The sequence below is a fragment of the Larimichthys crocea genome, chromosome VI (assembly GCF_000972845.2).
Source record: "Larimichthys crocea isolate SSNF chromosome VI, L_crocea_2.0, whole genome shotgun sequence".
NCBI classification, from domain to species: domain Eukaryota; kingdom Metazoa; phylum Chordata; class Actinopteri; family Sciaenidae; genus Larimichthys; species Larimichthys crocea.
This window is the reverse complement of record NC_040016.1, coordinates 1655239-1681280: the sequence shown is the minus strand read 5'-3', so window position 1 is coordinate 1681280 and position 26042 is coordinate 1655239. Positions and strand designations below refer to the sequence as shown.

Sequence of the window (26042 nt, the reverse complement as noted above, 5' to 3'; positions counted from 1 at the left end):
TGGTGAGAAGCAGAAGTCAAACTGTGATCAATACGTCACTCCTCACAGCTATCATAAACAAATACACTCTACTACATTCACATCGACTACCACTTGTGTGAATGTGTATTTATATCCAGGAACAACTATGTGGGCATATTAAAAGTCTATTAATATTCTGTGTGTGTGTGCCGTTTGACTATATATGTATGTGTGTGTGTGATAACAAGGCTTCAGTCATTTCAAGGGTGGCCAGCTATGGCCATATATAAGTGGAAATGCTTCTTAACTGAGTTCCGCACGTGTGCCCACACACACATGCACACACACACATGCACATACACAGAGGGAGGGGGTTAAGTGTGTGAGTATAGGTACAGAGTGGTGCTGTGAGCTGTAGCACTGTGTGTTGACCTTCAGGGTTATCTCGAAGGTTCCTCCACACCTTGCTGCTAACACTAACTCCTGCTGTCACCATGGCAACACAGCTAGCAGGGACAATATGTGGCCTGTCCGGCGTGTTGCTCATGTGCACGCATTTACGCAAGCACTCTTATGTGGTGACATGTACGTACACACACACACACACACACACACACACACACACACACGCAATTAATACATGCACGCTTCACTATTCAGCTGTCCTCCACTTCATTTATCCCTCATTTCCTTCACTCTCGTTTCCCTTCTCTCTCTTAATGAAACCATGAGCACGGCAAACAATCAAGCCCCTGGGCCTGCACTGCATTGTCAGAAGAGTGCACACGACCCCATTTTCAGTAGTGGAAGCATTATTAGTGTGCTGTGACAAGAGACAGTCATTCGCCACCGTGTGCACACACACACACACACACATATACACAAAGACACACACATAAGACACAAAGACACACAACCTGCAGTCTCATCACCACCGGATCACTGGGATTTATTTCAGCGACGGCATGGGGTGTGCCGGCGCAACTTGACAATAAATCAACACATCATACACTCTGGAGTGACATGTCAAGATAATACACTCAAAAACCAAGGAGGATGGTGAGTGGGAAAAGAGGAGGGGGTTTCTTCAGCGATGGTGGATAAATAAATGGACGGATGAATATGTGAAGGACAGAGGGAGGCGAAAAATGGACAGATCTGACATGCTCTCTCCTTCTTCACTTCTTCTCCGCCGTTCTTGGGATTTTCTCAGCCGTGATTCGTCAGCGAGCTCTGCAAAAGGACGGAAGGAGACAAGGGGAGGGGAGGGAGGTGGTGGTGTGAGAGAAACCATCAAATTATAAATTTACATTACTAGAACCCAAGGGGAAACTCACAAAACGTCAGGATGCATTATAAGAAATCCAGCCTTTCACACAACACAGTGCACATTACTAAAAATACCAAGAAAGTGTCATCTCTAAATATCACTAAGGGAAAGCTATTTTCCTGAAACCTAGCTCAGACTTCTGACAGCAAAATTCTCTGCCAGCTAGCAAATTATAGCACACTACCATGTTGTCCGCTTACAAGCTACATTCAATGCTGTCTTTTATTGACTACACAGATAGGTATCTATTTAGCTACATAGGCATAGCTTTTGATTTTGAGCTGACCTGAGCGCATCCTCACTAAATTGGAGACAGGGTTCATTTATCAGGAACTTTCTTTCTTTTTTAACGATATATAGACAGGAAAGGCAAGGACAGAGAGAGGGGAAGACATGCAGCCCTTCTTATATAAATCTGACCTCTGGCCTGGAACTAATACACCTGGTGCTTAACGGTTATGTGGCAAAAAAAAAAAAAAAAATCTGAGGGCCTGGACACACAGACACGTTCAAGCTCTAATCCAGTGAATCACAGGGAAGGTCTGAAGTGGTTTACTGGTACAATAGACGTACACTTGAGATATTTTGACCGCAGTCATAATCTGAATGATTTTTTGTGGAACTGCTGTGCAACCGAATCAAACAAAAAAACAAAACAAACGGCAAACTTCTTTATATATATATATATATATATATATTTTTTTTTTTTTGGGCCTTTTCAATTTTTTTTTTTTTTTTTTTTTTTTTTTGGGCCATTTCAAGCTTTATTTTTGATAGAGACAGCTGAAGAGTGACAGAAAATGTGGGGAGAGAGAGAGATGGGGAATGACAAACCCTGGGCTTCCGCAGCAAGGACTGAGCCTTTGTACATGGGGCGGCTGCTCTACCCACTGAGCTAAACAACGCCCCAAACAACAAACTTCTTTAACTAGCACTCCTCTAGAGAAGCCCCAGTGTGTCCAAGTAATTTCAGAGCTTTTATTCCATTTTTCTTCATTCCACCTTAAAATCCAGGAGCTTGTAACTGCCTTTTGCTTGCTTATTGGGACTCTGCACTGTTGCCATAGCACCAGTGCTTAGCGCTAAAGTGACATCGCCAGACGAGACTGTAGACTAGAGAGAAAGTGGCTGTCGTTGTACAGGATGAAGGAAAAGAGTACAAAGAACCTTTTATCATTTTAATTTAAGAGCACACAGAAAATCTGAGTACTGGAGTAGAGGGGTTAAGGTGAGGTAGAAGGGTTGGGTATCTGTATCTGATGCTGGGCTAAAGAAACATATATAACTATTACATACCTACTGAAATGAGACCACTGTCTTCACTGTCTGAGTCACTTTCAGAAAAAATGCGATTTGCCTTGCACTCATTGCTCAGTTCAGCGGACTTCAGCTAAAATTCAACCCTGCCAGCCGTTTTCTGTGGGCCATGCTTTGTACAGTGCAATGTGGTGTGGCATTAATTGGCAATAATGGGTTCAGAGTGCAGTGCTGCTGCTGTCAAATTTTGTCTAAAATTGCAATAACAATTTATCCCAATTGAAAACCAAAATTCCTACTTTATTTACTACTTTCCTCTAACAACCAGGATGTACTGTCTGCATGAGCAGCACTATCTTGAAGGACTGCTGCGGCTCGCACGTGCGTGGTATCTACATAGGCACCGTTGCAGCTACTCGTCTTTCTACATTGAGTTTGTCTTTGATAAATACAATATATGAATGGATTTGCTGCACAGAAACTCGAGAGAACTTCTTATCTGAAGATAAAAAACACATGTATATTTTTGTCATGTCTGTGACACATTCTACAGATATCGACATGGAAACTGTGATGAAATGTATATGTGTTACTGATATGATGTTGATATGACTATGAACAGATGATTTTTACTTTCTATTTTTGTTAAGAACTGCAAACAGACTTTTAATCTCTAGTGAAAATTAGCTGCAGTTTCATGTCAACCACACAGCTCGGCCGGTCACACTGCTCAGTCAGTTTGTGTGGCTATTCTAACCAGTTTACACGGTTGCCAAAAAAAGCAAGAGGTTTCATGATGCACATGTGGTCAGTGTGTCGTGGGAAGAAGCTTCACTTACAATCTCTGCTTTTATAATCATGTGTTTATTTTTACATTTATGTAATATTAATATTTGAACATTTTTAGATTATTACACTGCAGCCTAGACATGTTTCAACATGGTTCAGACTAGATTTCTGGACACTGACCATTTGAAGAATTTCTCCCTCTTGCCTCAGGTATTCACTACCTCCTGCCAAAAATGTCAACATTCAAACTCCTTGTTTTCCCACATTGTTTTCTCTACGAACAATCAAGTCTTTCTGCAAGAAATTAATAATAAACTCAAACTGAAGTTGCACATTTACAAAGAGGTTTAAATTTAAAACACAGTGCTAAAGATCCAAAGTGGTGTTGGATCATAGTTCCTTTGTGAGACTTGACTGTGATTGTGCTTGCAATGAAATGGGACGAATATAACAAAACAAAACAAACAAACAAAAAAAGCAATGAAATGTGACTACAGTTCTGATGGCTTCAGAAGACAAGCCATCAGAACTGGTTTGTTGGTTGGGTTGGTTTCTTGCTTTTAATACCAGTATACCAGAGTGTATTTTAAAACACAAATATAAAAACGAAGAAAAAAATGATGATTGATCATCTCAATTGATGATTGTTGCAAGGCTACTGTACTTTTAAAAGTTACCAAATAAATCAAAGTGTCCACTCCCAATATATTTGGGAATTATTATAACTCATTTTAAAGCAAAACTCTGGTTTTACAATGAGATACGATTATTTGTCTGTATGTTGTTGTTGTACAACTTGACACCTCTTGTGTCAATGCACAAACAAACACACAGTCACAGGAAAAGACACAGGGTGACCCAAGGTTAGTGAAGCATTAGCTTGTGGCTGCTGGGTGGACTAGTTGGCATGCTAACTACCTCGGTGCTTGGCTGGCAGACAGATACGCTGGCGGGCAGGTTAGCTGTTCACTTGCCAAGTGCATCCGAGGGCATCGCAGCCTGTGCCATTGAATTGGAGATGAGCGGCAAATGTGACAAGGGGATTTAGCTTTACTGTTCCGCTCACGTCCTGGGATATAAAGGAGGACAGTGTGTGTCTGCATATGTGCATGAAAACACACTCTTTGTGTCAAAGGGGCTCTGTTTCTGTGTGCAGGAGTTTATGCACACATTAACACGTGTGTAGGTGGATGCATGTGTGAGCGTGTGGCAGCAGAGTGTGCAGGTACTGCCACACTTGTATACAGCAGTGTGATGGGACATTATGCCTCATGCATAGTGTATGAGGTAGTTCCTGAATTTCAAACTGACCCCTAGCACTTCCCTCAGTACACACAGTTTAGTTTGGTGCCTGAGGTCCAAATTTGGATGGCCGCCATCCACACTTGGATAATTTAAAGACAGGAAAAGCTTTTAATGCACAACACCTTGGGCATGGGAAGGTGGTCAAATATTCAAGCTCAAGGTCTGCACTGAATTTAAGTCGTACACACCAGTTTATTAGGTGCACCAAGCTAGAGCAGTCTAATCCAACAGTCCTGCAATAAATCCAACCTTCACAAAGGTTGTCATTTTCAGTTTTTAGTTAAAGAGGTGCTGATTCAATTTTATGGTTCGTGGTGCTGTTTAATTGCATTGCATGTGCTGCAAGGTGCTTCTTATATTCTGTTCACCTCACTTATGTCAGCTGGATGCTTTAGAGTCTAAACTGGAGGTCTACGGCCCAAAATGCAGCAAAGTCAGAGAGATGATTATTTCTTGTGAAGCACAATTTAGTGGGTCTTCATTGAACGAAGTTATAGATACAGTATATACAAAGAAAGCAGTGTTCATTTCAACAACAAAAACTGTTGACCTTAATAAAGACTAAAACTAAATTAAAGAGTATTGAGAATTGAATTGAATGAGAATTATGATGAAATGAACCATCAAAATATAAAAACTATATGACATTCATATGACAGACATATGAATGCACAAATGAATTAATTATGAGTTTCATGCAAAGGAAGTCACCAACCTACTAGTTTCTGTGGGACCGCATTGTGTAGGCTATGCTGTTAATTCTTGTTTAGAAGTTGTTTTAGCTGCTTGACCCAGTGCACTACAGTTAATAAGAAGCTTGCATTAATTAACCTTCTGCCTCTGTCAGTGTTATCTAACATTACTAACTAAATTCTTCTACAATCCACGCTGAGTTAGTCAAGAAGCGACAACAAATTAGCTGTAACAAACTACAAGGACGTGCAAATCAGTCTGTCATTTATAAAAATATAACATTGTCAGATAGTGTGGATGTAATGTTAATATTACCTTCATTCGGCTATCTTTCATGTTGCTATCAGGTGATTGATGAAATTATTTTTCAATGAGAGGTGAGCAGACCGGTAGGGATGTGTGGACTATCTGACAGGTGAAGAGTCAAGCGGCCACGATCTTATAAAACTGTCCCAGTCATGCTTGTCTCATGCACATGTCCATGCAATTATTCAAGTTAAGCAATTAATATAAATGATTTAAATTCAGTTTCTGGTGGCACACATTTCAGCCCATACAGTCGGTCCAAGACTGGATGTATCTGGTAAATGTCTTTAATTTAAGCTAGGCTATGAAATTATTACTATGCTAACTTAACTTAACTGACTTAACTTAATTTTATTTGATTTAATTATTCTCATCTAACACTAGTCCATATTCATATCTGTGCCATTTCAATATATCTGTCATACAGAGGCTGTTTGCCCCCTCCTCTCCCAGTGTTTTCCTGTCATTTCCCCTCCCCTTGTGTTTATGTCTGTCTTGTTGATCTTTCTCTGTGTGTATGTATGTCGCTGGGCGAGGCCTCCAGTTTCCCTCTCACCTGCCAAATCACCTCACCACCTGTGCCTCATCTGCCAATCAACCTCCGCTACATAAAAGACTGGCTCAACCTCCCAGACTCTGCCAGATTGTTCATTCTCCCTCGCCGTAACAAACTACGACCAACTCTAGTGTTTGTTTAGTATTATTCTCGTTGAACCCTAGTCGAACCATGATCTCTTTGTACTCCAGGGAAATCCTCTCTGCGACTCACCAGTTACGACCAGCCCTGTCACGTCTCAACACCTGCACCTTGGATTTCTACCACCACCAGCCCTGCACCATTGAGGAAACGTCCTTACTGGAGCTCCATCTTCACTGCACCAGTCTGTTTGTGAACTCAATGAACCTGATTCAGTTCTCTGGTTTGTGTTACATTCTCTCTAACACACATGTAGAGTGCCTGTTGTTTACTCAGCATGCTAGTCTGCCTGTTGATTCACATGAGGAGCGCAGTAAGAGCCTGCGAAACCAAGCGGGTATGCAGACATGGTGTCTGAGAAGACATTAAGTACTGTAAGTTCCAGAAAATGTACATGAGGACTCTGTGTCCACGGTAACTGTATACACAAAGATGGAAACAATTTCACTGATGGAAACTAGACTAAAACATCTGTAATGAAATGATAAAATATATTTTTTTGTCAAAAAACTAAGGTTAAAACTAAATCAAAATAATCAGGTCTAATAGTGGCTTGAGTATTTGACAGATCGAAACATGTCATTTTATGATGAGGTGAAAAATAGTTTCTTTTTATGGTTTCTCAACCTATTCATGAGTTGGAATGACTCTTTAGACTCTGTTGATGCCAAAAGTGCAAAGTTGAAGCAACAACTTCACTTCATCATAACTGACTGATGGAAAGGTGTCTGCTATAATTAGGTTAGATGCACACAAAAAACACTGTAAATGCACAGCATACAGACACACAGATATGTTTTCTTCCACCTGCCTTTTCCATCCAATTAGTGAGCAGTGTAAGGAGTAGACAGATTGGTGTGTTTGTTGGCCAAGAATTGACTTTGAACGGCAGCAGCACCGAAGCAACAGTGTACACATGCTGACTGCGTTCACACTTCCCCAGTCATAAGCTAATGGGCAACATACAAACACATCTGCACCAAATATATATGGAGACGCGTACACACAAACACACTTGCCTTGCTCACTTGCCTTTTCTCTGTGAAAAACAAAAATAATAGACAAGTAGAAAATCAATAACTGTCTTCTCTGCTCAGTGCTAACAGCACTCAGTTCTCTCCGTCTCTCTGGAGAAACAGAGACAGTTGCCAGGCAGGACTGTCAATCAGACACTCACAGAGTGGCCGTGGCCATGGCTGCTTTATAAACACACAGCCTTTCACTGATTACACAGTCAGTAAGACAGCGAGACAGTTAATCAGTCAGTTAGTCAGTCAGTCAGCTAGTTGGTTACATGTACGGGACCCTCTAAATTGTTCATTCAGTCAGTCTATGGTCAGTCAGTTGGGTGGTTGGGAGCACTGACTGACTGGACCATTTACACCGCTCATTCATTTAGTCAGACAGTGGTTTAGTCACAGTTAAGTTGCTGCATAGGAGCGTCCTCATCCTCACACCTTGTGGTCTAAAAGGTCCCCAAGCTGCACATCTTCACCCTCACCCTCTCTCCACACAATTCCTGTCTAATTCTACTGGTAACTATCAAGCGGTAACCTCCGTGGCGGTTCATTATTTATACTGCTAAAGGTAACTACTGATAAAAAAAAAAAGAGATTGTTCAGTGGTATGGGACATTGTATTTGTATTTAATATAGCATGTCTTTTTATTTCATTATGAAACATTATATTTGTGTTCTTTTTTATTTTATTTTAAGTGATCCCTGCATTCTTACATTTCTGTTCTTACTATTCTATTTTGCACATTTTTAATTGAACAAGTTTTAAAAGTTTACTGAAAAGCATTTAATTATGTTATTGTACCTGTAAGACTATATGTGACACTGAACTTTGGTTTGTCATTTTTTTATAATTTCATTGACATATTTTGCACTACAGCCCACAGACATGAGATTGTCTTACACTGATTAAGCAGGAAAAGTAATATTTCCTCAACAAAAGACTTAACATACCTGCACACATAAACTGGAGGCCAAATGAGAGTCAGTGCGATCAAGCAGCTAACAATGTGATGATGAAGATGATAATGACTATTCCATTCACAGAGTAACACCTCAGTCTTCACCCAGCGAGTCCCTTTGTCACAATTTACCCCGACACCTTATCTGTATCCAAATGAATTGAGACACATTGCAGCTGAAATCCGGCGGGAGCAAATCGATCACACGTTACAGAGATGGCGGTCAGTGGAGTGTAGCAGCATGGATCAGATGTTTAGCTGGATGCTGATGGAGCGTTACATAGATTTGAGAGAGAGAAAGAGAGAGTGTGGAAGATGGAGAGAAGGGACATGAAAGGGGGGCCTGTGCCTTCCTGGGGTAGTCACCTTGGAGATGATGGATGTGAAGAAGAGGTGAGATGGAAGGAGAGAAAGAGAGAGACATAAAGAGATACAAATATGCAAGCTAGCATGTGTGAGTGGGTTTGTGTGGGCATACGTATGGGTACATGATATTCACAAGACAGGCATGTGTCAATATTTCTTGTCACATGTGTTGCCAAAGCACTATAATCGTATGAAAAAAAAACAACTATGAAGCAAATAATCTAAATAATAATAGTGATTTACAGGATGAAAATGGCAGAGAAAAATCATACATCAGAATCATACGTTTGTAGTGGTGCAATTTTACACAACACTATACGCTATAATCAGTGTAGGAGGTATGCTAGTATTCTATAAAGGAGATATTAATAACAGGGATATTACATTATACATAACTGTCTGGGTCTGTGTGTGTATGCAGGACCAGACTGCTGCTGAATAGAGTGGCTCTGTTATCAGACTAGAGTTAGCAGCCAGGCTAAGGCTCACAGTGGGGCTCACCACCTGCAACTACTGATAGCCACACACACACACACACACACACACACAAACACACACACACACACACTTCCTCTCCTTTTTGACTGTTTTTGTCTGTCTCGTTCTCTCTCCCACAGTAATGACTGACAGGATCTCCTCTTCCTTCAATACTTTTTGCCATTCCCTCATCGTTCCCGCTGACAAAACCTCTCCTCCTCTCTTTATTCATCCTCTCTACATTCCCTCCATCATCCACTTATTCTTGCTGTATCTCCCTCTTACAGTTTTCTATCAACCCTTCTCCACTGACAGGCACTCTTAAGCCTCTTTCTCCCCCACTTTTCCTCTCTTTCATCAGTCTACATCCATTCCCCCATTGACAGGCACCTTCTATTCCTCTTTCATCCCTGCTACAAAGACTCATCCCTCGTGTTTTTTCTCTTTTTAGCTGGAAATGGCAGAATTCCTTCTCTCCCTATCAATCAACTTCTTCACCTGGACAAACTGAACACGTTTAAATGAAGACATTTTTGTTGTGGAAGTTTCTGTGTGGTAGAGGATGAGGACGATAGCAGAGTGAAATAGTCTGTCATTTCTGAAGGCCTTCGGTTTTATTGGGAATGAAGGTTTAAATGTTTCTTTAGGACTGAATGTTGTCTGAGAGGTGCTTAAGATCCTGCTGGCACTACATTTATAAATGGATGGTTCTCTGCAAAAACACTGTTGAATTAGTGTGTGGTTAAAAGTGGCTTGAGTGGAAAATGTCAAATGAAATGTTTTGAAGAAGGCTCTCTACACAGAGGAGGCACAGATACTGAAACACATAGACAAATGTACACATGCACAAAGATGCAACACACACCGACTCAAACACACACCCACACATTGCACAACTGATGGAGGTGACATTAAGAGAAAACCACAGCACTTAAACAGAGCAAGATCCATCTACAAACTCATGCACTCCAAAGTCCTGGCTATTTTCTATCACACACACACGCAGGCACATAATCACTTTTCTTTGTCCTTTGTAACTAAAGCTCTTAATTGAATGCATCAGTATCTGTATACCTACCAGCAAAAGTCCAAGGTTACTGTGGTCACAACAATGATTTTTATTACTGATTAATTTATCTATGTTTATTAATCCTTTTGTCATAAAAATGTGTTAACCTTATTTTACCCTAATTCTTTTTTTTTTTTAAATTGAGTGCAATTTTCTGTTTTATTTGATAGTGACAGCTGGAGATAGACAGGAAATTCAGCAGGAGAGAGGATGAGGATACGATGCAGCAAACGACACAGACTGGAAACGAACCTGTGTCACTCCGGTAAGGACTTTAGCCTTAAAATATAAGGTGCATGCTCAACAACAAGGCTTTACGCTTTACCCTAATTCTTAAATCCAGCTCAAGCCTTCCAACAGCTCTGTGGAAAAAGTCAAACACTCAAACACCAGGCAAAATGTCCCAGCAGTGTCAAATGCAAATTGGATAAAAGTTCAAGAACACAAACACACATGCCCTTTAGTGTCTCCTCACTGCAGCATCTTCTACTCGATATCAATCTATTTCCAGTGTTATTAAATTCCTTTTTTATCTAATAGGAAGCATAGTTTGTGAATCTGTCTCTTTTTGTTATCTCATTTAATCACACACCTGTTTATCCCACCAGCTGTATATACGTCCTGACAGGACATGTCTAAGCACTGCGGTGGACAAACGCAACGTTTTTTTAATTGCTCGGTACCCTCTTCACCACACAGTCGCATCATTAGCATGCAAATCTAGGAGTCATTCTTTCTGCTTTTGACTTCTTTTCTCTCATTAAAATGTATCTCGGTCATTGTAAATGTCTTGAGCCATGATGTCAACGTCAAAAGCAGTGCTGATTTCACTTCCCCTATTTTTTAAGACTGTAGTTAATGTTTATGCTTTAGGCTGTAATATATTGACTAAAGTTACTATGTTATCAGTCTCAACATCCTCCAAGTGCACATGTAACTGTAAACTGTACTTGAGATTTTCTGATTAATAATAAATAAATAAATAGCACTATATATTTAAGAACAAATGCACCCGTTCCACATACTTTTGTGTTTGAGAAATGCTCCATAAGCCTCCATAATCAAGGAAGAACCAGAGTGGCACTTAACCAAGCCTCTCAGTGACCAGCACACACGCACACACAATCACTGCGTTCAGGAGACCGGTGGGTTCAAGTGGGTTAAGAATGTGGGACGCAGTGGCAAAGAGTTGCTCTGATGCTGTTGGTCCGTGCTAATGGTATTAAATGGCACAGCATGTGTATTTGTATTCTGAAAATGGTCGGTGCTGGAGCCTTGGAGTACTGTGGAGGAAGAGGAGGTGGGGTGGTGAGGGTGTGACACTTACAGTAAGTGGTGGTTTGAGAAACGTTTGTTCTTGAATGTGACTTTGAGGACAGCTGTGTTTTGTTTCACTAAGAAGGTTGAAAGAGAGAATAGAAGATGAGAGGTAGAGGTGGACTCTCTCATGGGCTTACACTCATGCAAACACACAAATGCAAGCACACCAACACACACTGAGAATACAAACTGCCAATGACTATGACCATATATACAAGATACTGTAAAACGTCACACCAGAAAGAGACACACAACCCACAAAGGTTCATGGTAATGCAGGGCCCTGATGAGCTGACATTTACCCTGGATCCCTAACACACACACACACACACACACACACACACATAGGGTCCCATATGCATGACAATGGCCCAACCAGAGACACTGACAGGAAAGGGACAGGGAAGTGATAGGAAAGAGGAGGTGCAAGGCCATATCCTGAAGCAACTATCTTTAATGGATGGTAGAGGGCACAATGTGTGAAAATGTGTGTATGTGTGTGCATGAATGAATCATAAAACATAAAAGAACTTTTTGAGTGACATATAAGGAAGGCTGTGCCACTGAAGATAGTGAGTTGGGCGGACTTCAAGCGAGAGACAGAAACAGTGTGATAGATACTCTAGTGATGTTTAGATCAAGACACTGGCAGAGAAAAGACAGATAAGCAGGCTGCTGGTTTCACTGGCAGCAGATTGATTGACAAACAGACAGGCCGACAAAGAGAAAGATATATACAGTAGAGCCTACATGAATAAACTCATGGAAAGTCATACAAGTCAGTGGTTGCTGTGCAGAAGTGACAGAACTGGTCCTGGTCAAGACAGTGTGGTCCTCACAGTAACAGTAAGTCTGCTCACATGACTGGAGAATACAGAAAATGCCAGAAAATTAAGACGAGGAGAAGAGTTGTATTCAATAAGCGTCAAGACTCATGAACAATAAGAGATAAAAGAGAGAAAGATAGCTGCTTTAAGAAAAGCAAGAACTAAAAGATATCAGCTTCAGACAAAGATTAATTTCGGGTGAAAATACAGCACTCTCGCTTTAATCACAAGGGAGAATGCATCTGCTTTAGAAAATCCTTACACGCACATACAGATAACAAAAGAACAGAGCTTTTAAGCTGTCGGGAGGTTGTTTTTTTTTTTACCAGGCGTGAAACTCTGCTGTCTATTGAGCAGTCATGTAATTGTCGCACAAAGCTGAAAAATTACTGCATCCAAACATTGTATGTCTTTTCTAACTCACTAGCTGTTTTATCTGCCCGTGAACAGCCAGTTTATTTTGCTGCCCTCCTTTCCAGAGTGCACCTCAAATGTATTTTGGTGTATATTTGTTGAATGAGCAGAGAAGAGGTCTTTTCAAAAGGACAAAATCATAAAGGGGATGTATATCAGCCAGGTGTTAATGTAATGTTATTCAAAAATTTCCAAAAAAAAAATTCAAAAAATGTTGGGACACTGAAAAAGACTGCAATGAATTTCAAATAATTTTGACCAATATTCAATTGAATACAGTACAAACAAGATAGTTAATATTAATAGTTATTACTGGAAGCCTGGCAAAACCTGGTCTGGAAAATTTAATTTAAAATTAGGAATTTCACCATCTACAATCTATAATATCATTAAAAGATTCAGAGAATCCAGGTAAATCTCTGCATGAAGGGGGAAGGCCTGAGCACTAACACTGAATGCCTGTGACATTTGTTTCCTCAGGCAGCACTGCAATAAAAACTGACATGATTGTATAAAGGATATTACTACATGGGCTTGGGAAAGCCATTGTCGGTAAGCAGAGTTTGTTGCTGCATCTACAAATGCGTGTTAAGACTCTACCGTGCAAAGACAACACCAACAATATCCAGAAACACCGACAAGTGTTTTTCAAATATTTTCTGAATGCAACAAATCAACATCTTTCAAAATTTATATAACAAATGAGCTCATGCCAGGTTAATGTATTTACTTACATGACAAATAATTCTTCTGTTCCACATCTGGAACAAGCACAGAAACCTCATTCAGAGAGGTAAAACCTCCAATTATTAACAGGCTCAATGTTAACATAATGTTTCCTCCAGGGTTTACAGAATATGATATATCATAATGAAATATGATCAGTTCTCTCTCCCATGACTAAATCTGCAGTGCATATTGCTCCCTGTTGACCCTTAACCACCTGCAGCAATACTGAAACTTTTCCTAGTAAAACTCTTGTCCAAGTGCTCTGCTTGGCCAAGTTGCAGACTCTGTCTGATCCATTTATAGACAGGACAGCCGCCTGCATGGCCAGAGGGGTCTTGGGACTGCCTACATATTTCTTTTCATTAAGGCTGACTGGTCAGGAGCCTCTGGTGGCATCTCTACTCGTCTTTTCTCTATTTTTGACCCAGTCTCAGTCGTTTGGGTTAGGTGCTATTTGGGAATTCACATTTTAAACTAGTGCAACAAAACTGCTAGCTCTTCAAAAGTTGACTGTTTTATTGATAGAAATCATGAAAAAGCTATTTTTCAATACATTTTACATATTACAAGGTGTAGGTAGGTAGGTAGGTAGGTAAGTAGGTAGGTGTCACTGTGGGCGCCCATTCAAGACAACTGATTTACGCTGTGGGCTACAACTTGAACCGGTTTTAAATCTATATTTATTTACAGTTTCGTAAATTGACACCACTGAAAGTATGTCAGACTAAGTAGTTGCAGTATACCAATGGATGTACAGCTAGCACTGGAATACTTTGATACTGCAAGAAAACGTTATAATTCTCAGGCAAGTTCTGCAGTTCTGAGGAGCAACCTTTTGCCCTGATTTCAAAGCAGATTTATGGATGCTTGTTTGCAAGGAACATAGACAGAGCTGACATCCTAAAATGTGTCTTACTAAGTCACACAAAAATGTCTATTCAGATTTGGCTCTGAGAAAGAGTGAGATTTATGATGCAAATGCCTTACCTTTGTGTCTTAATTGCTTGAATAAGCTGTGTGTCGCACTGCTGACCATGTTGATACCATTATTATCTTCCCATTGTTTTCAGAACATCAACATGCATCTGTCCCTTTCACCTCACACAGTATCTTTCCATCACATCTCTCCCTCCTGACTCTCCTGTGTCACTTTGAAAGAATCTGGTCTAAATCAACACTCTTTTGTCTCCATCTTCTATTTCTCTGTGACTTCTTCATTCTCAGCTACTTTTACTGGCCCCATCTGCCCACTCTGGTTGTGCTGGACGTGACCCTGTCCAGTCCATGCTGCTGGTGTTAAAGATGCTCCAAATGAAGCATGGACTTAAGTATAATATACATGGCGATAGCAGCAAGAGATTTGAAAGTATCAAGGTTTCCACTATAATACTACAGCAGAACATAATAGAGTTGCTTGCTTAAGTTTACTATTGGGATTAGTAATATTGGCGCTTTGTTGCCTGTATGAATATGTTTTACATATCTGGGGCTCATCAAAGGTCCCTCTAGGAATTAGTGTATTCAGGAAAAGACTGCAGTAAGCCTGATACCAGGCTGTGTTACTGTGTGCAAATAAACAAGGGAAAGCTAACACCTATATTAGCCAAACTGAACCGACACCTCGACTGAGACAGATCTCTGTGGCTAGCGGTGCAGCTCAGAACTACTGCGCCGGCTAATGTGGCTAGTGTGCAATGAAGGGCGATGAAAGAGGCTTTAAGGATGAAGGACACATGGAGGATGGGACTGGAGGAAAAAAAGGTGGATCAACAATGACAGCAGCATGAAAGATCCAAGAAAGATCCAAGAGCCAAGAACAAATGGATGGATAAGAGAGAAATAAAGTAAAAGGAAGTAAGACAGAATCTTGGATGTAGGTAATTTAATAGGACGCTTATATATGAGGGCTTTCACTTTTAGAAATTTATATCTTCAATCGAGCAACATTTATGTCTTTTTAAGTTTGTGATCTTCAGAAGTCTTAAAGGTCAACCTCAAAATCCAACTAGCTTCAAAAGAGTACTGCAGGTTGCTCTTGAAAAACAAGATTTCATCTGTGTTAGATTATCCCAATAAAGAAAGGTTAGACAGAGAAGATGTCAGTGATAAAAATGTTTTAGGTCAGGAATGTTTTTTTCCCCAAGTGGAAACACAACCATGTAAAATTTTAAAACTTTGAAAAACTTTAAAAAAACATGAATACAGTTCAGTCGTGTTTGGCCTACAGTGCTACAAACACAGACTTAAAGCAGTCATTTTTATTTTACTCCCTCCCGAGTCAACAATAGATAATGTTTAGACTGTATGAGGGTTTCTATCCAGGAATTTTTATGGCTCAGACTCAATAAGGCAGATTAAATGACAACAGAAAGGTTTTGTCTTGTGGCAACTCTCCAAGCACAACCATGCCCAATTCAAAGCTTATATCAGTAAACGTAAAAGACAATATTTTGATTGGATTGGATTGAAACTAATGTGTTTGTTGTACTTTTTATATTTTTTTATGTATGAATGTATGTACACAAAACTAAAATAAAAGGCTATATTGGATTTGAGTTGCCAGTGGCTTTAAGATGTGTGTAATGAGGAGACTGGGACTTTCTTCAGATTAATGCATGAAACAAACCTAAACATCATATTTCCATCATGTTTTCTGCTGTGTCTTTTACTGTTTGACTTACAGTATGATTGACCCAGCTCTTCAGAGAGTACCTCCTCTCCTAGCACTACCAACAACTGGACACGCTAAATCTACCCCTTTTAAGAATTGTCACAGTACTTACTGCTGCACTAACGCTTCTTATCGCACTATACCTTGATTGTTCCCTTCTCTGAAAGTCACCTTGGATAAAAGTGTCAGCAAAATGACTAATTGTAATTGTAAATGCTCTTTTGATTGGAGTGTAACAACTGTTTGTCAGATTGAAACAAATCCTGATGATTGTGTAACAGTAGTAGGTACGGTTAAAATTTGAAACCTGGCTACTGTCTTAACAGGATTAGACCTCATTTATCAACATCAGTGAAATCCATCGTCTTCCAGCAGGGCAGAAGTGAAGAACTTTTCATTTATCTTCAGAGGGCAGTGTAGAGTCTAAGCCAGTTCCTGTCAGCCCACAAGACTTCACTTATGGAGTGATGGGAGTAGTGTTGATACATTCAATACAGGCTTTCTTTTTTATTCATTTTGCCCTCTTCAGTGTTTTCTCTCTTTTCTTCTGTGACTCCTTCACACTCACTCTGTGCACTTTACTTTATACTCACAGTCTAAATGCTACAAAAACATAACAAACACATATATGCTGTTTTTTCCCCTCAAGAACCCTACCCTATTGGCAAATGGGTCTTTTGAACCAGTTTTAAAAAGACTGATTGCTTTTATTGTGAGCCTTTGCCTTGCTTTTATCGACCATTTAAACTGCCAGATTCACCAATTGTTATTTTGTAGCTTTTATCTACTTTGGAGCCATATCAGTACATTTTGTCACAATAATAATGTGCAAATTGCCCCATTCATTATTGTTTTTTGATGGAGAAATTGGGTAAAATAAGCACTTTGTAGATAAGCGTAGGTTCTGAACACTATTTGCAAAAGCATTAGCAGAATGCATTTCAAAGAGCTGAATGCCAAAACTGATTTTAATACACTAATAACGGTGTAATCTTCCTATCAGAAAGTTCCAAAACACAGTGTACGCCTGGTGACTTATAAATCCCCTCAATAAGCATGTCTCATCGATTTAGCTTCCTATTTGAAGTGTCAAAGTAACCAACATGCAGATTACAACCCTCAGAAGATAACTGATTTGGTATAAGAAAGGGAAAGGATTATTTGTCTCTTCACCTTTTTGTTCCATTGTCAGTGTCACTGTCAAGCTCTTCTCAGGTCTGACTAATTAACTGCTATCCTTCTGTTGTCTTAAAAAAAAAACTGGAAGTAAATTAAAACATTTATCTTTAAAGGAAAGGGAGCTACTCCAAGAACTCTGGCAAAGTGTGCTACTCAAAGGGAGTGAGCAAAGAGCGATAATGGTGAAAAAACTAAATAACAATGGAAGTGGAGAATTGATTGAAAGCAGAGAAGTGTGTCCTTACCTGTCACATGTAAACACTCACACACTAATAAAGCCACACAAACAGATCTGCACACAAATATATCCCGTCTAAAAAAAAACAACGTTTTCTTCATGCCACCCACAAACAGTATATGGCTCACGCCTACCTTGGCTTGCTGGACACAGGCCATGTACTGTTTGGCCAGGCTAGAGCAATGCAGGGTCTGCTGTGGGTTTTCTCTGTAGCATTGGAGCACCTTGGCCTGCAGCTCAGTGCACAGAGACGCAGTCTGCCGAGGTCTACACAGGAACAGAGGGCAGAGAGGAGGGTCAGTGTGATAATAACACAGGACTGGGAATGTCTTCATTACTGTACATCTCTTGGTTACAGTTATCATATTGTACAGACTGTCTATTTTAACGGAGCATCTCCTGTTTAGAAACCTTAAATAACTAACTAAAGAGACAAATTTAACCTTTACTCGTTAGTTTAAAGCTTATTACATATAATCACATACTGTAGTAGTTAATTCCTTCTTGTGATAGAATGGATAAAACCTAATATTTGCATTGATTATCGTACCATTTCATGAACAACTTTAAGCTGAGATCAGACATGGCCTCACTAGAAGGAGTGCAGCAGGGCAAGGGACATTAAGTTGTTGTAAACCGACATGAAACTAAGACCTTGGTTGTAAAAGAAACGTTATTTCCTTCAATGTTTAAACAAAGCACTGTAAAGCCGTAATATATGCTATGTCAAGATAACATTATCTTAAGTGCAGCTACACTATAAACCTGCAGTTTTAGTGTCTGACACTGGTGGAAAAGATACAATGGCATGTCTTTGTTGCTTTGAGAGTACCAAAACAGTTGTTAATTTCAAATGATTACAAAATTGTCAGTTTTAACAACATCAGGCTTAGTTATGAGTGACGAAACATAGCTAACTCCTTGGAGTTAGGCTTTGCTGAAACCACAGTGACAGCAGCGCCAACAATTTCTGTTTTGTGTCATTAAATCCTACGAAGAGCAAAAGAAAACAGAAACACTCGAGATTGTTTATGGTTTGTTTTAGTTGCAGTTGAAGCAGCTAAGAAAGTTTCAAAGGCTTCAAGGTGCAGCTTGTGGAGAGAGAGATGAATTATGCATTGACAAAGAGGCTTAGGAGTCAAAGTCAAACTTTCTCTTTTCTTTTTATCTTATGCACACATTCAGTACATGTGTATAGACAAAAGCACACAATCATATTCGCATCCACACACATACAGACACATACAGTACACACACACGCACACACACACGCACACACACAGGTAGTGTATGCTAATCCTACATGAGGGTAATCCTTGAGTGCTCTGTTGCTTGTAGTAATTTACCTGCTGTTGTGACAGAACTCATAACTGGAAGGATTGGGATATGGATATGTACACGCACATATATATACACACACACACACAAAGACACAACTTATTATTCATTGCACTGAATCCTGTACCAGCTCTCATATGCACTCGCAGTCCACTAGCAACAGAACAGAGAAAAACAGAGTATGAGACATTTATTTTAATGTATATCTGAAGTTTTCTAATTTTCTAATGTACTCCATGATGTTACGCAGCAGTCTGTATACGACACTGTACTGTAAAAAGAGAGACAGAGACAGAGTGGAAGAGAGAGAACTGGTGTTCAATTTGATGAGGAGACGCATGGCTTCATTTAACATGTTGGAACATTTATTTTTGGAGGCTGACCACCTGACATTGACATACGCAGTCATGTATGTGTGTGCACACAAACACACACACACGCAAACAGAGATCTGTCCTTATAACATCCCTCAAAGCAATTACAGAATCATGCATCCATCACATATGAATGAGCTCAATAGACCCTGCCTTCACTGACAAATACACAAAATATGTGTGCGAGTGTGTGCGTGTGTGTGTGCGTGATTGGTGAGCTATGCTTTGTAAATGCACTGCATGGGTGTGTGCGTGAGATAAACTGTACAGTGTACACACAGAAGACTGTGGGAGAAATTTCACTGCACTGTTATGTGACTTGTTTCGTAGTGTGTGTGTGTGTGTGTGTGCTTGTGCGTGCAGTGGAGGGTAGAGCGACAGGATTGAATAAATCACTGGCGGAGAGAATATTCATGAAAAGAGAAGTGAATGTAACCTGAGAGCGATAGACAGAGACAGAGAGCCAGAGAGACAGTGAACGTGACAGTGACGTATTAAATGACAAATAACCCTTGCAGCTTGCATGGACAAACAGTAACCCATGGCAACCATCACAATCTGCATTTTTCCTCTGTCATATTGTGTGGTGCACTCAGTGGTCAGGATGACAACTGAATATTAGTGCTCTTTGCGTAATGTTTGACTAACAGTCATACACTGGGGCACTGATAAGGTGCTATCAGGGTCTATATAGTTCACCAGCTGATGTTAATAAGAGTGGACAAACAAACAGCCTTATGATACAGGACATTAGGTATAGGGCTGAATGGCTCTCAAGCATATTAAAATGAACATTATTTTCACATAAGATTGAAAGGAGGGAATTCGCCAAGGTTAGCTCTTAAAAACAGAGGAATTGTTTTGTTGCATTGAAAATAAATATGTTGTGTTGGTCATTTTAAAACCAGTTGCCAAGTGTTTCAATCTCATGATTTAAATTGTTGTTTGACTTTGCACTCTGACAGCTAGTCGGCATTTTGAATTACTCCCTAAGAGTAGGAGATAACAGCAACAATAGCCCGAGGTATTAATCCGAGTTAAGAGGAAAAAAAAAAAAAAAAAACTTTTTTCAATTCAACAAGAGAAACTTTTTGATAGGAGGAGTGTTTTAATAATGGAATCTGAAGCAGAAAATTGCCTCTGCTAATCTGCACCAAATGCCTCGTTTGACTGAAATTAGAGGTGAGCTCTTATTAGAAAAACATTAGCCGCCCCAGCTAGTTTGATAGCTAACTTTTGCAGGGAGAAGAAGCAAAACAACACTCCAATTGCTTTCTGCCTGTGACGTTTTGCATAAATAAGTGCGGAGTTAGGGGAGAAAGATCAGGCTCAAATCGTTAAAGTTTCTCATTATTTTTTGTCTCACCTTGGCAGTGTGTGGTTTTCATGAAGAGAGCTCGAGTTCTGCGCTGCTGCAAAGCGTGACATCGGGGAATAAAGCAATAAGAAGAAAAAGGAAAGAGCATAAAGGCGTAGCATTTTATTATTCTCTCTGTGCCTAAGTTGGTGTTGTTTGTGTTAGTGTGTGTATTGTGTGAATAGTTATTAATGTATGATGACAAGGATTTGGGCGCCTTTAAAGCAGCAGCCATGGCATTGTATTTTTGGTTTTTAATATTACGCTGAGTGGAGGGGAAGAGAAGAGAGGATCAAAGATGTCATGGCTGGGGTGAGATCAAAAGGAACGACAGAGCATGCATCTTGTATTGTTAGAGGCTTTGTAAAGCTTTTATGATACTGCCATAAGGATAACATTCACAGCATTATATTTCAACTGGCAGAAATCTCACTGCCAGAGTCACATAAAGTCAGAACTACAGATTTAGCTCATAAAGCCTGTGATGGTCTGTCTGAGGACTGACAAAACTCAGAAGCTATGATTATTTTGGCAGTCATAATAATCGCTTATCCTACCTTTGCTAAGTGATGCAGTGCACTTAAATCCTAAGCTCACAGTATGACAAGACCCAGAAACTTTGCTAAGTTTAATCTAGACTCCACCAAAACTCTTACAAAGTCTTTGTCTCAAATGGAAACAGCAATCAAAAACAACTACAAGCTATGGACTGAAGACAGACAGAACTCCCCCCGTATCTTCATACGCTGACAGCTGAAGTGCTGAAGGGAGATAGGAACATAGGAGAACAATTCGCACTCTGTTAGCCTGTCTGATTGATCCCCACCAAACTCACTTTATGGGAATATAGTGAGAGAGAGATGGGAGGGGATAAGGAGAGTGTTTCATTAAAACAGGTGACATGCGGGAACAAGATAAGGGGCACGTGTGCATGTGTGTTTGTGTGCGACATCTCATCGCTGATAACTTTTCAATCAGGAGACCTTGCGGTTGGACGACTCACTCGAGTTGTGGGTGATGTGGGGTGAGACACGCTCTTTGAAGCCTTTCGATGCTATCAACGTTCCATCGCAAGCCTTTTTTATCATCAACAGTTTCAATTCCAGTTTTGTGTGATTTCATTTGTAAGGTCCTTTTCTTTACACAACTTAACTTATGCTGCATAAAGAGTAATACAATATTTGAGAACATTGTTTTTCCATACTAAAATACACAATTAGCATATTCATTTCTTACTTTGGCTCTCATTATATACACCAGCTGCATGTTACACTGTTTTCCTTCTCTCTACATGGTGAAAGTCAAATAAAAAAGGCAAAACACTAAAAAAGTAACCAGAAAAAAAAGATGTATTCCGTAACTATGTGACTTCAAAGTGCCTAAAACCTAATCCCAAAGGTAAATGAGGACAGTCAGACCTAATCCAAATAGATGCAAGCTCTAAGTACACCTGATCCAAAATTTGGTTGACCTGGGCAGACTTAAATAGAGAATGCAAACACTGGCAGCAGAATGATGGGCCACCAATTAGCAAGCAGCAATGTTACGAAAAGAGTACTGTTGACATCAACATAACAAAGGAAATTTCTTGATCAAATGATAAAAATCTGATTAATGCCGCAGTGAAAAATGCAATCTTGTGCATTAGTGTTTGTGTGTAGGTGTTTCTTTATATATACTGCACAGAGGCAGTAATAGAGGCAGAGGGTGGATGTGACTACAGCCTTCTGTCTTAATGGTAAATCTTTGTTGGACCACAGTGCAGACAGGTCTTGTCTTTAGTAATGACTAGCAGTCTACTACTTTGTGGGACACAGAGATCCTTACCTGTCTACTACACTAATTGGACATGTTACCCACATACACGCAACAATAGACACACATACAGAATAAAGTGGATACAACAAAGCCGCATGAAAGGAGGCTTCCAAACTGTCAGCGGGCTACTCCATGGTGAATCCTCACACACACTCACCTGAGGTTCACTTCAGTTCTGTCTTTGCCAACACTTTGAGGGTAACAAGGTTTTCAAAGAGGATTAATGGATTTTTAGATCCTAAAGTAAGCTCAGCCTCAATGTTGTGGGTCTCTTAGGTGAGGTATTTTTGGGAAATATGAGTAGTCTGGTACCTAAAGGCAAGGCTAATGGATGAACTTCTCTAAAATGCCACATATAGTTGGGCAAGGCAAGTAGAAAATGGCACTAGATAACATTTTACCACTCACTATGTCCCCACTCGAGGATAATATTTCAGAGTGTGACCAGTCCGATATAGGAAAAGAGAGGTAATATCTCAGGGCGCTTCCATCTCATTGCCCTGCTATCAACAAAGTACCCTCCTCAGGTGTGAGAAGCACCTTTAAGCTTAAACTTTTGCACTGAGATTATTTGGAATCACAGGAAATAGCAGCCAAAATAATGTAATTGTCAGACAAGTTGAAATGAATAAAAGGGATTTGTAATGGTGTGGGCCCTTATAACTAGAGAGCACTGCACCTGAATTTCGTCTTCCCAAATGGAGTTATGGTGCTATATGATTTTCCTACACTCACTCCACCAGCTAACCATGGTCTGTGTCTTTTAGCTTTATGCTCTAGTCTCACACATCAGACCATACCATGCATTATGGTGCCGCTAGTTCTTCTTTTCCAATACTGCCTTGGTCAACGTCACTCAATCACAACTAATTTGCCATGGTGAAGCTTTTAACCTTAACCGCTCCGTGCACTAAAACCATCAGGCAACATCTTCCATCAGTACTAAAACCCATCAACTTTCTGCACTGAATGATGTTCTCTGGCTCATGAGCAAAAAAACATGTACATCTTTCCATAATCACAAGAATATAGTAGGTGCTCCGTGTCCTAACGCCTATTCTGTGTATACGCTTGCAGCTTTATCACCTAAATATCTATCTATAGGCAGATGTGCAGGTTAGGTGCATCAGTGTAACCAAGACTTTCCAGAGGAAGAAGAGCAAAAAAAAATCCCAATGACACATGTTGTTTTCCACTAAAACAGGAAGAATATTATCTTTTTTCTTTCTCATACTCACAAAAAACATGAAGAGAGAATCCCAAATCCCAAGAAAAAAATAATAACAATAACCGGCAGAGAAATAACAAGCAAAAGTGATTATTGAATTAAATTATTTTAGAATTCATAGGCAGGACTGGAGACAGATACAAAGACAGAAGAAAAAGACATACTGTAGCAACATGGCGTGTTAGACTGTGCTGCAGCTCCCCCTCCCCACTGCTCCCCCTTCAGCAGTGGGTAAATAGAATAATTACTGGGTGGTCAGTGTAGTGTGAAATGACAGCGTGACCACGGCACAATGAAACGCTGCCCAAATGCTGACAGAACATGATGAGCACATGACTGCCTGAATACAAAGTGTGCCTGTATGTGTAGCGGAGATAGAAAATGGGAGTGAAAGTTTGAGCGTCTGTGAGTGCACATAAAAAATGAAATAAAAACACATTGCGGCAGGACAAAATGCTCTTCTTTCACCAAACTCTTGCAGGCTTGATCTTTTAACCTCTTCCATGCAACATTGGACAAAAGCAAATCCTTGCTAATGTAATCATTTGGACAAAATTTTCCACTCAAACGTGTGCTGTTGAATTCAGTGGACCAGGTGCATGAAGATGGCAGTGGATAAGGTCACTGCCCTTCATGCAGTGCAAATCTTACAGAAAAACCCAACCATCTACTTTCTCCCTTGCCATTTCCAGCAATCCACTAGACTATGTGCTACTGCACTATGCTACTGACTTGATAGAAACATTCATACATGTACTAGGACAGTTTAAATAAAAGAGAATGCCTTGTGACTAGACTAAAGTCATTGGACAGATTTGAAGCTTGTCATTTCATCAAGGTACATCACCTTAACTCACCAAACCTAATCATGCAAAGTAACAAACTGTAAACTGACACTGACGGTGACTTTCTATAATTTCCCGGCTCGTTAGGATATGACAGATGCATTCAGATGTTAGTGACACTGTAGCGAGTTTGTTTAGAATTCAATTATGCCTCTGTGCCGCTACCACATCAACAAACCTTTTAATGACTTGAGCCACAGATTTACCTTCATTATCTAATGGAAAGGTCTCAGACTAATTAACTACATGTATAACATCTTACAGTACACGCAGCAAATTAAGTAGAGCAGGCACATTTTATTTTTATTTTTATTTTATTCTGTTTGTTGTGTTGCAGGTGCATCTCATGAGGCTTGGATCATTTAACACTGCTGGCAGCAGAGTGAAAATAAGCGGCTCCTACATTATGACTTTTACAGGTTTTGTCTCAGAGGTATTCCATTTTAAATGAAGTTCAGGTTTTAGTGGTGCACAAGACATAAGCACGAGGGCAAAAGGCAAATTCGTCATGTGTTGAAGGCGAGGAACGAGCATGTGAGAATAAGGGTTGAAAATAAAAGATCTGAATTAATTAGCCATCTTTCAACAGTTTCGTGATAATCATTCTCATGCATGTGGGAAAGGGGAAATGAATTGCTTTCTGAATAAATTGGATTCGCAGAGCTCCGTGGCTCTCTCTCCTTCCAAAAAAGGGTGAGAATGGGTGTTATAGAGGGGCGTAAATTGGCAGTTGCCAGTGTGGCAGCAGTTCAGTGTTGAATGATACTGACATGCTTTTTGACAGCAGGTGAGGTCTGAACTCTGCCATTGCAGAGGATCATCTCTGTTTCTTGTGAAAACCTGCTGTTTCTGTTTTCCTACAAGCAGAATGGGACTGTTAAAAGCAAATTTGTTTTGTTATTTATTGGTAGAGGCTACAAGACAAATCATAATATAAAGGTACATCATTATTAAAAAAAAAAAAAGAAGGAAAGAAAGGCGACAATGTCAGTGTCAAAATCAGGAGTGGAAAAAGTCCCAATGTGCCACAAGAATGTATCCATCCTTGTACAAATCTATACATAAAATCTAGAGTCCATTCACAGCAGAGAATATATATTCCAAACCAGCTAATCGGCTTTACACAATTCAAGTTGTCTCTCTGAGCACTGGAGAGAACACAGTGGAATAAAAACAAAGACAATGATACTCTCATATATTTAAAAATGTTTTTCTTCGCCATGTCTAATTAGCAAATGGAGATAGAAAAGATAAAGAAGGCAGCAGATTTAAACAGGAATTAAAGAAAGTAGACAGCAGAAAGACACAATGAGCAGTGAGTGATCTGTTTCCTCTCTCTACTCAGCAATTATTATTATTGTGTATTTTTCACAGAATTAAAAAACAAACAAACAAAAACTTTCAAAAACACATTGAAAGACATGTCAGCTTATATTGTCGACTTGAACACCAGCAGTGGTAAAGACAAAAGTACTG

General features: G+C 39.8%; 1 protein-coding gene and 1 long non-coding RNA gene across 6 annotated transcripts in view; one reads left to right on the top strand and one right to left on the bottom strand.

Moving 5' to 3' along the window:
* Positions 1–879: 879 nt before the first annotated feature.
* The window catches only part of chchd6b (coiled-coil-helix-coiled-coil-helix domain containing 6b), a 48280-nt gene continuing 23117 nt past the window's right edge, over positions 880–26042 (bottom strand). For 4 of the 5 annotated variants that reach the window (XM_019277656.2, XM_019277665.2, XM_019277670.2 and 1 more), the window contains 2 exons: positions 17741–17873; positions 880–1194 (listed from right to left, as the gene is read on the bottom strand). In XM_019277656.2, coding sequence (XP_019133201.1) covers positions 1171–1194; positions 17741–17873 — 157 coding nt within the window. In that variant the 3' untranslated portion in view covers positions 880–1170. Of the gene's footprint in view, positions 1195–7357; positions 7378–17740; positions 17874–26042 lie in introns of all 5 variants that reach the window. The other variant, XM_019277660.2, reaches the window with a different exon arrangement.
* LOC113745852 (uncharacterized) lies at positions 5665–25528 on the top strand. The gene is made up of 3 exons (XR_003462457.1): positions 5665–6561; positions 10399–10493; positions 24904–25528. It is a non-coding gene; the product is annotated as an uncharacterized LOC113745852 (long non-coding RNA).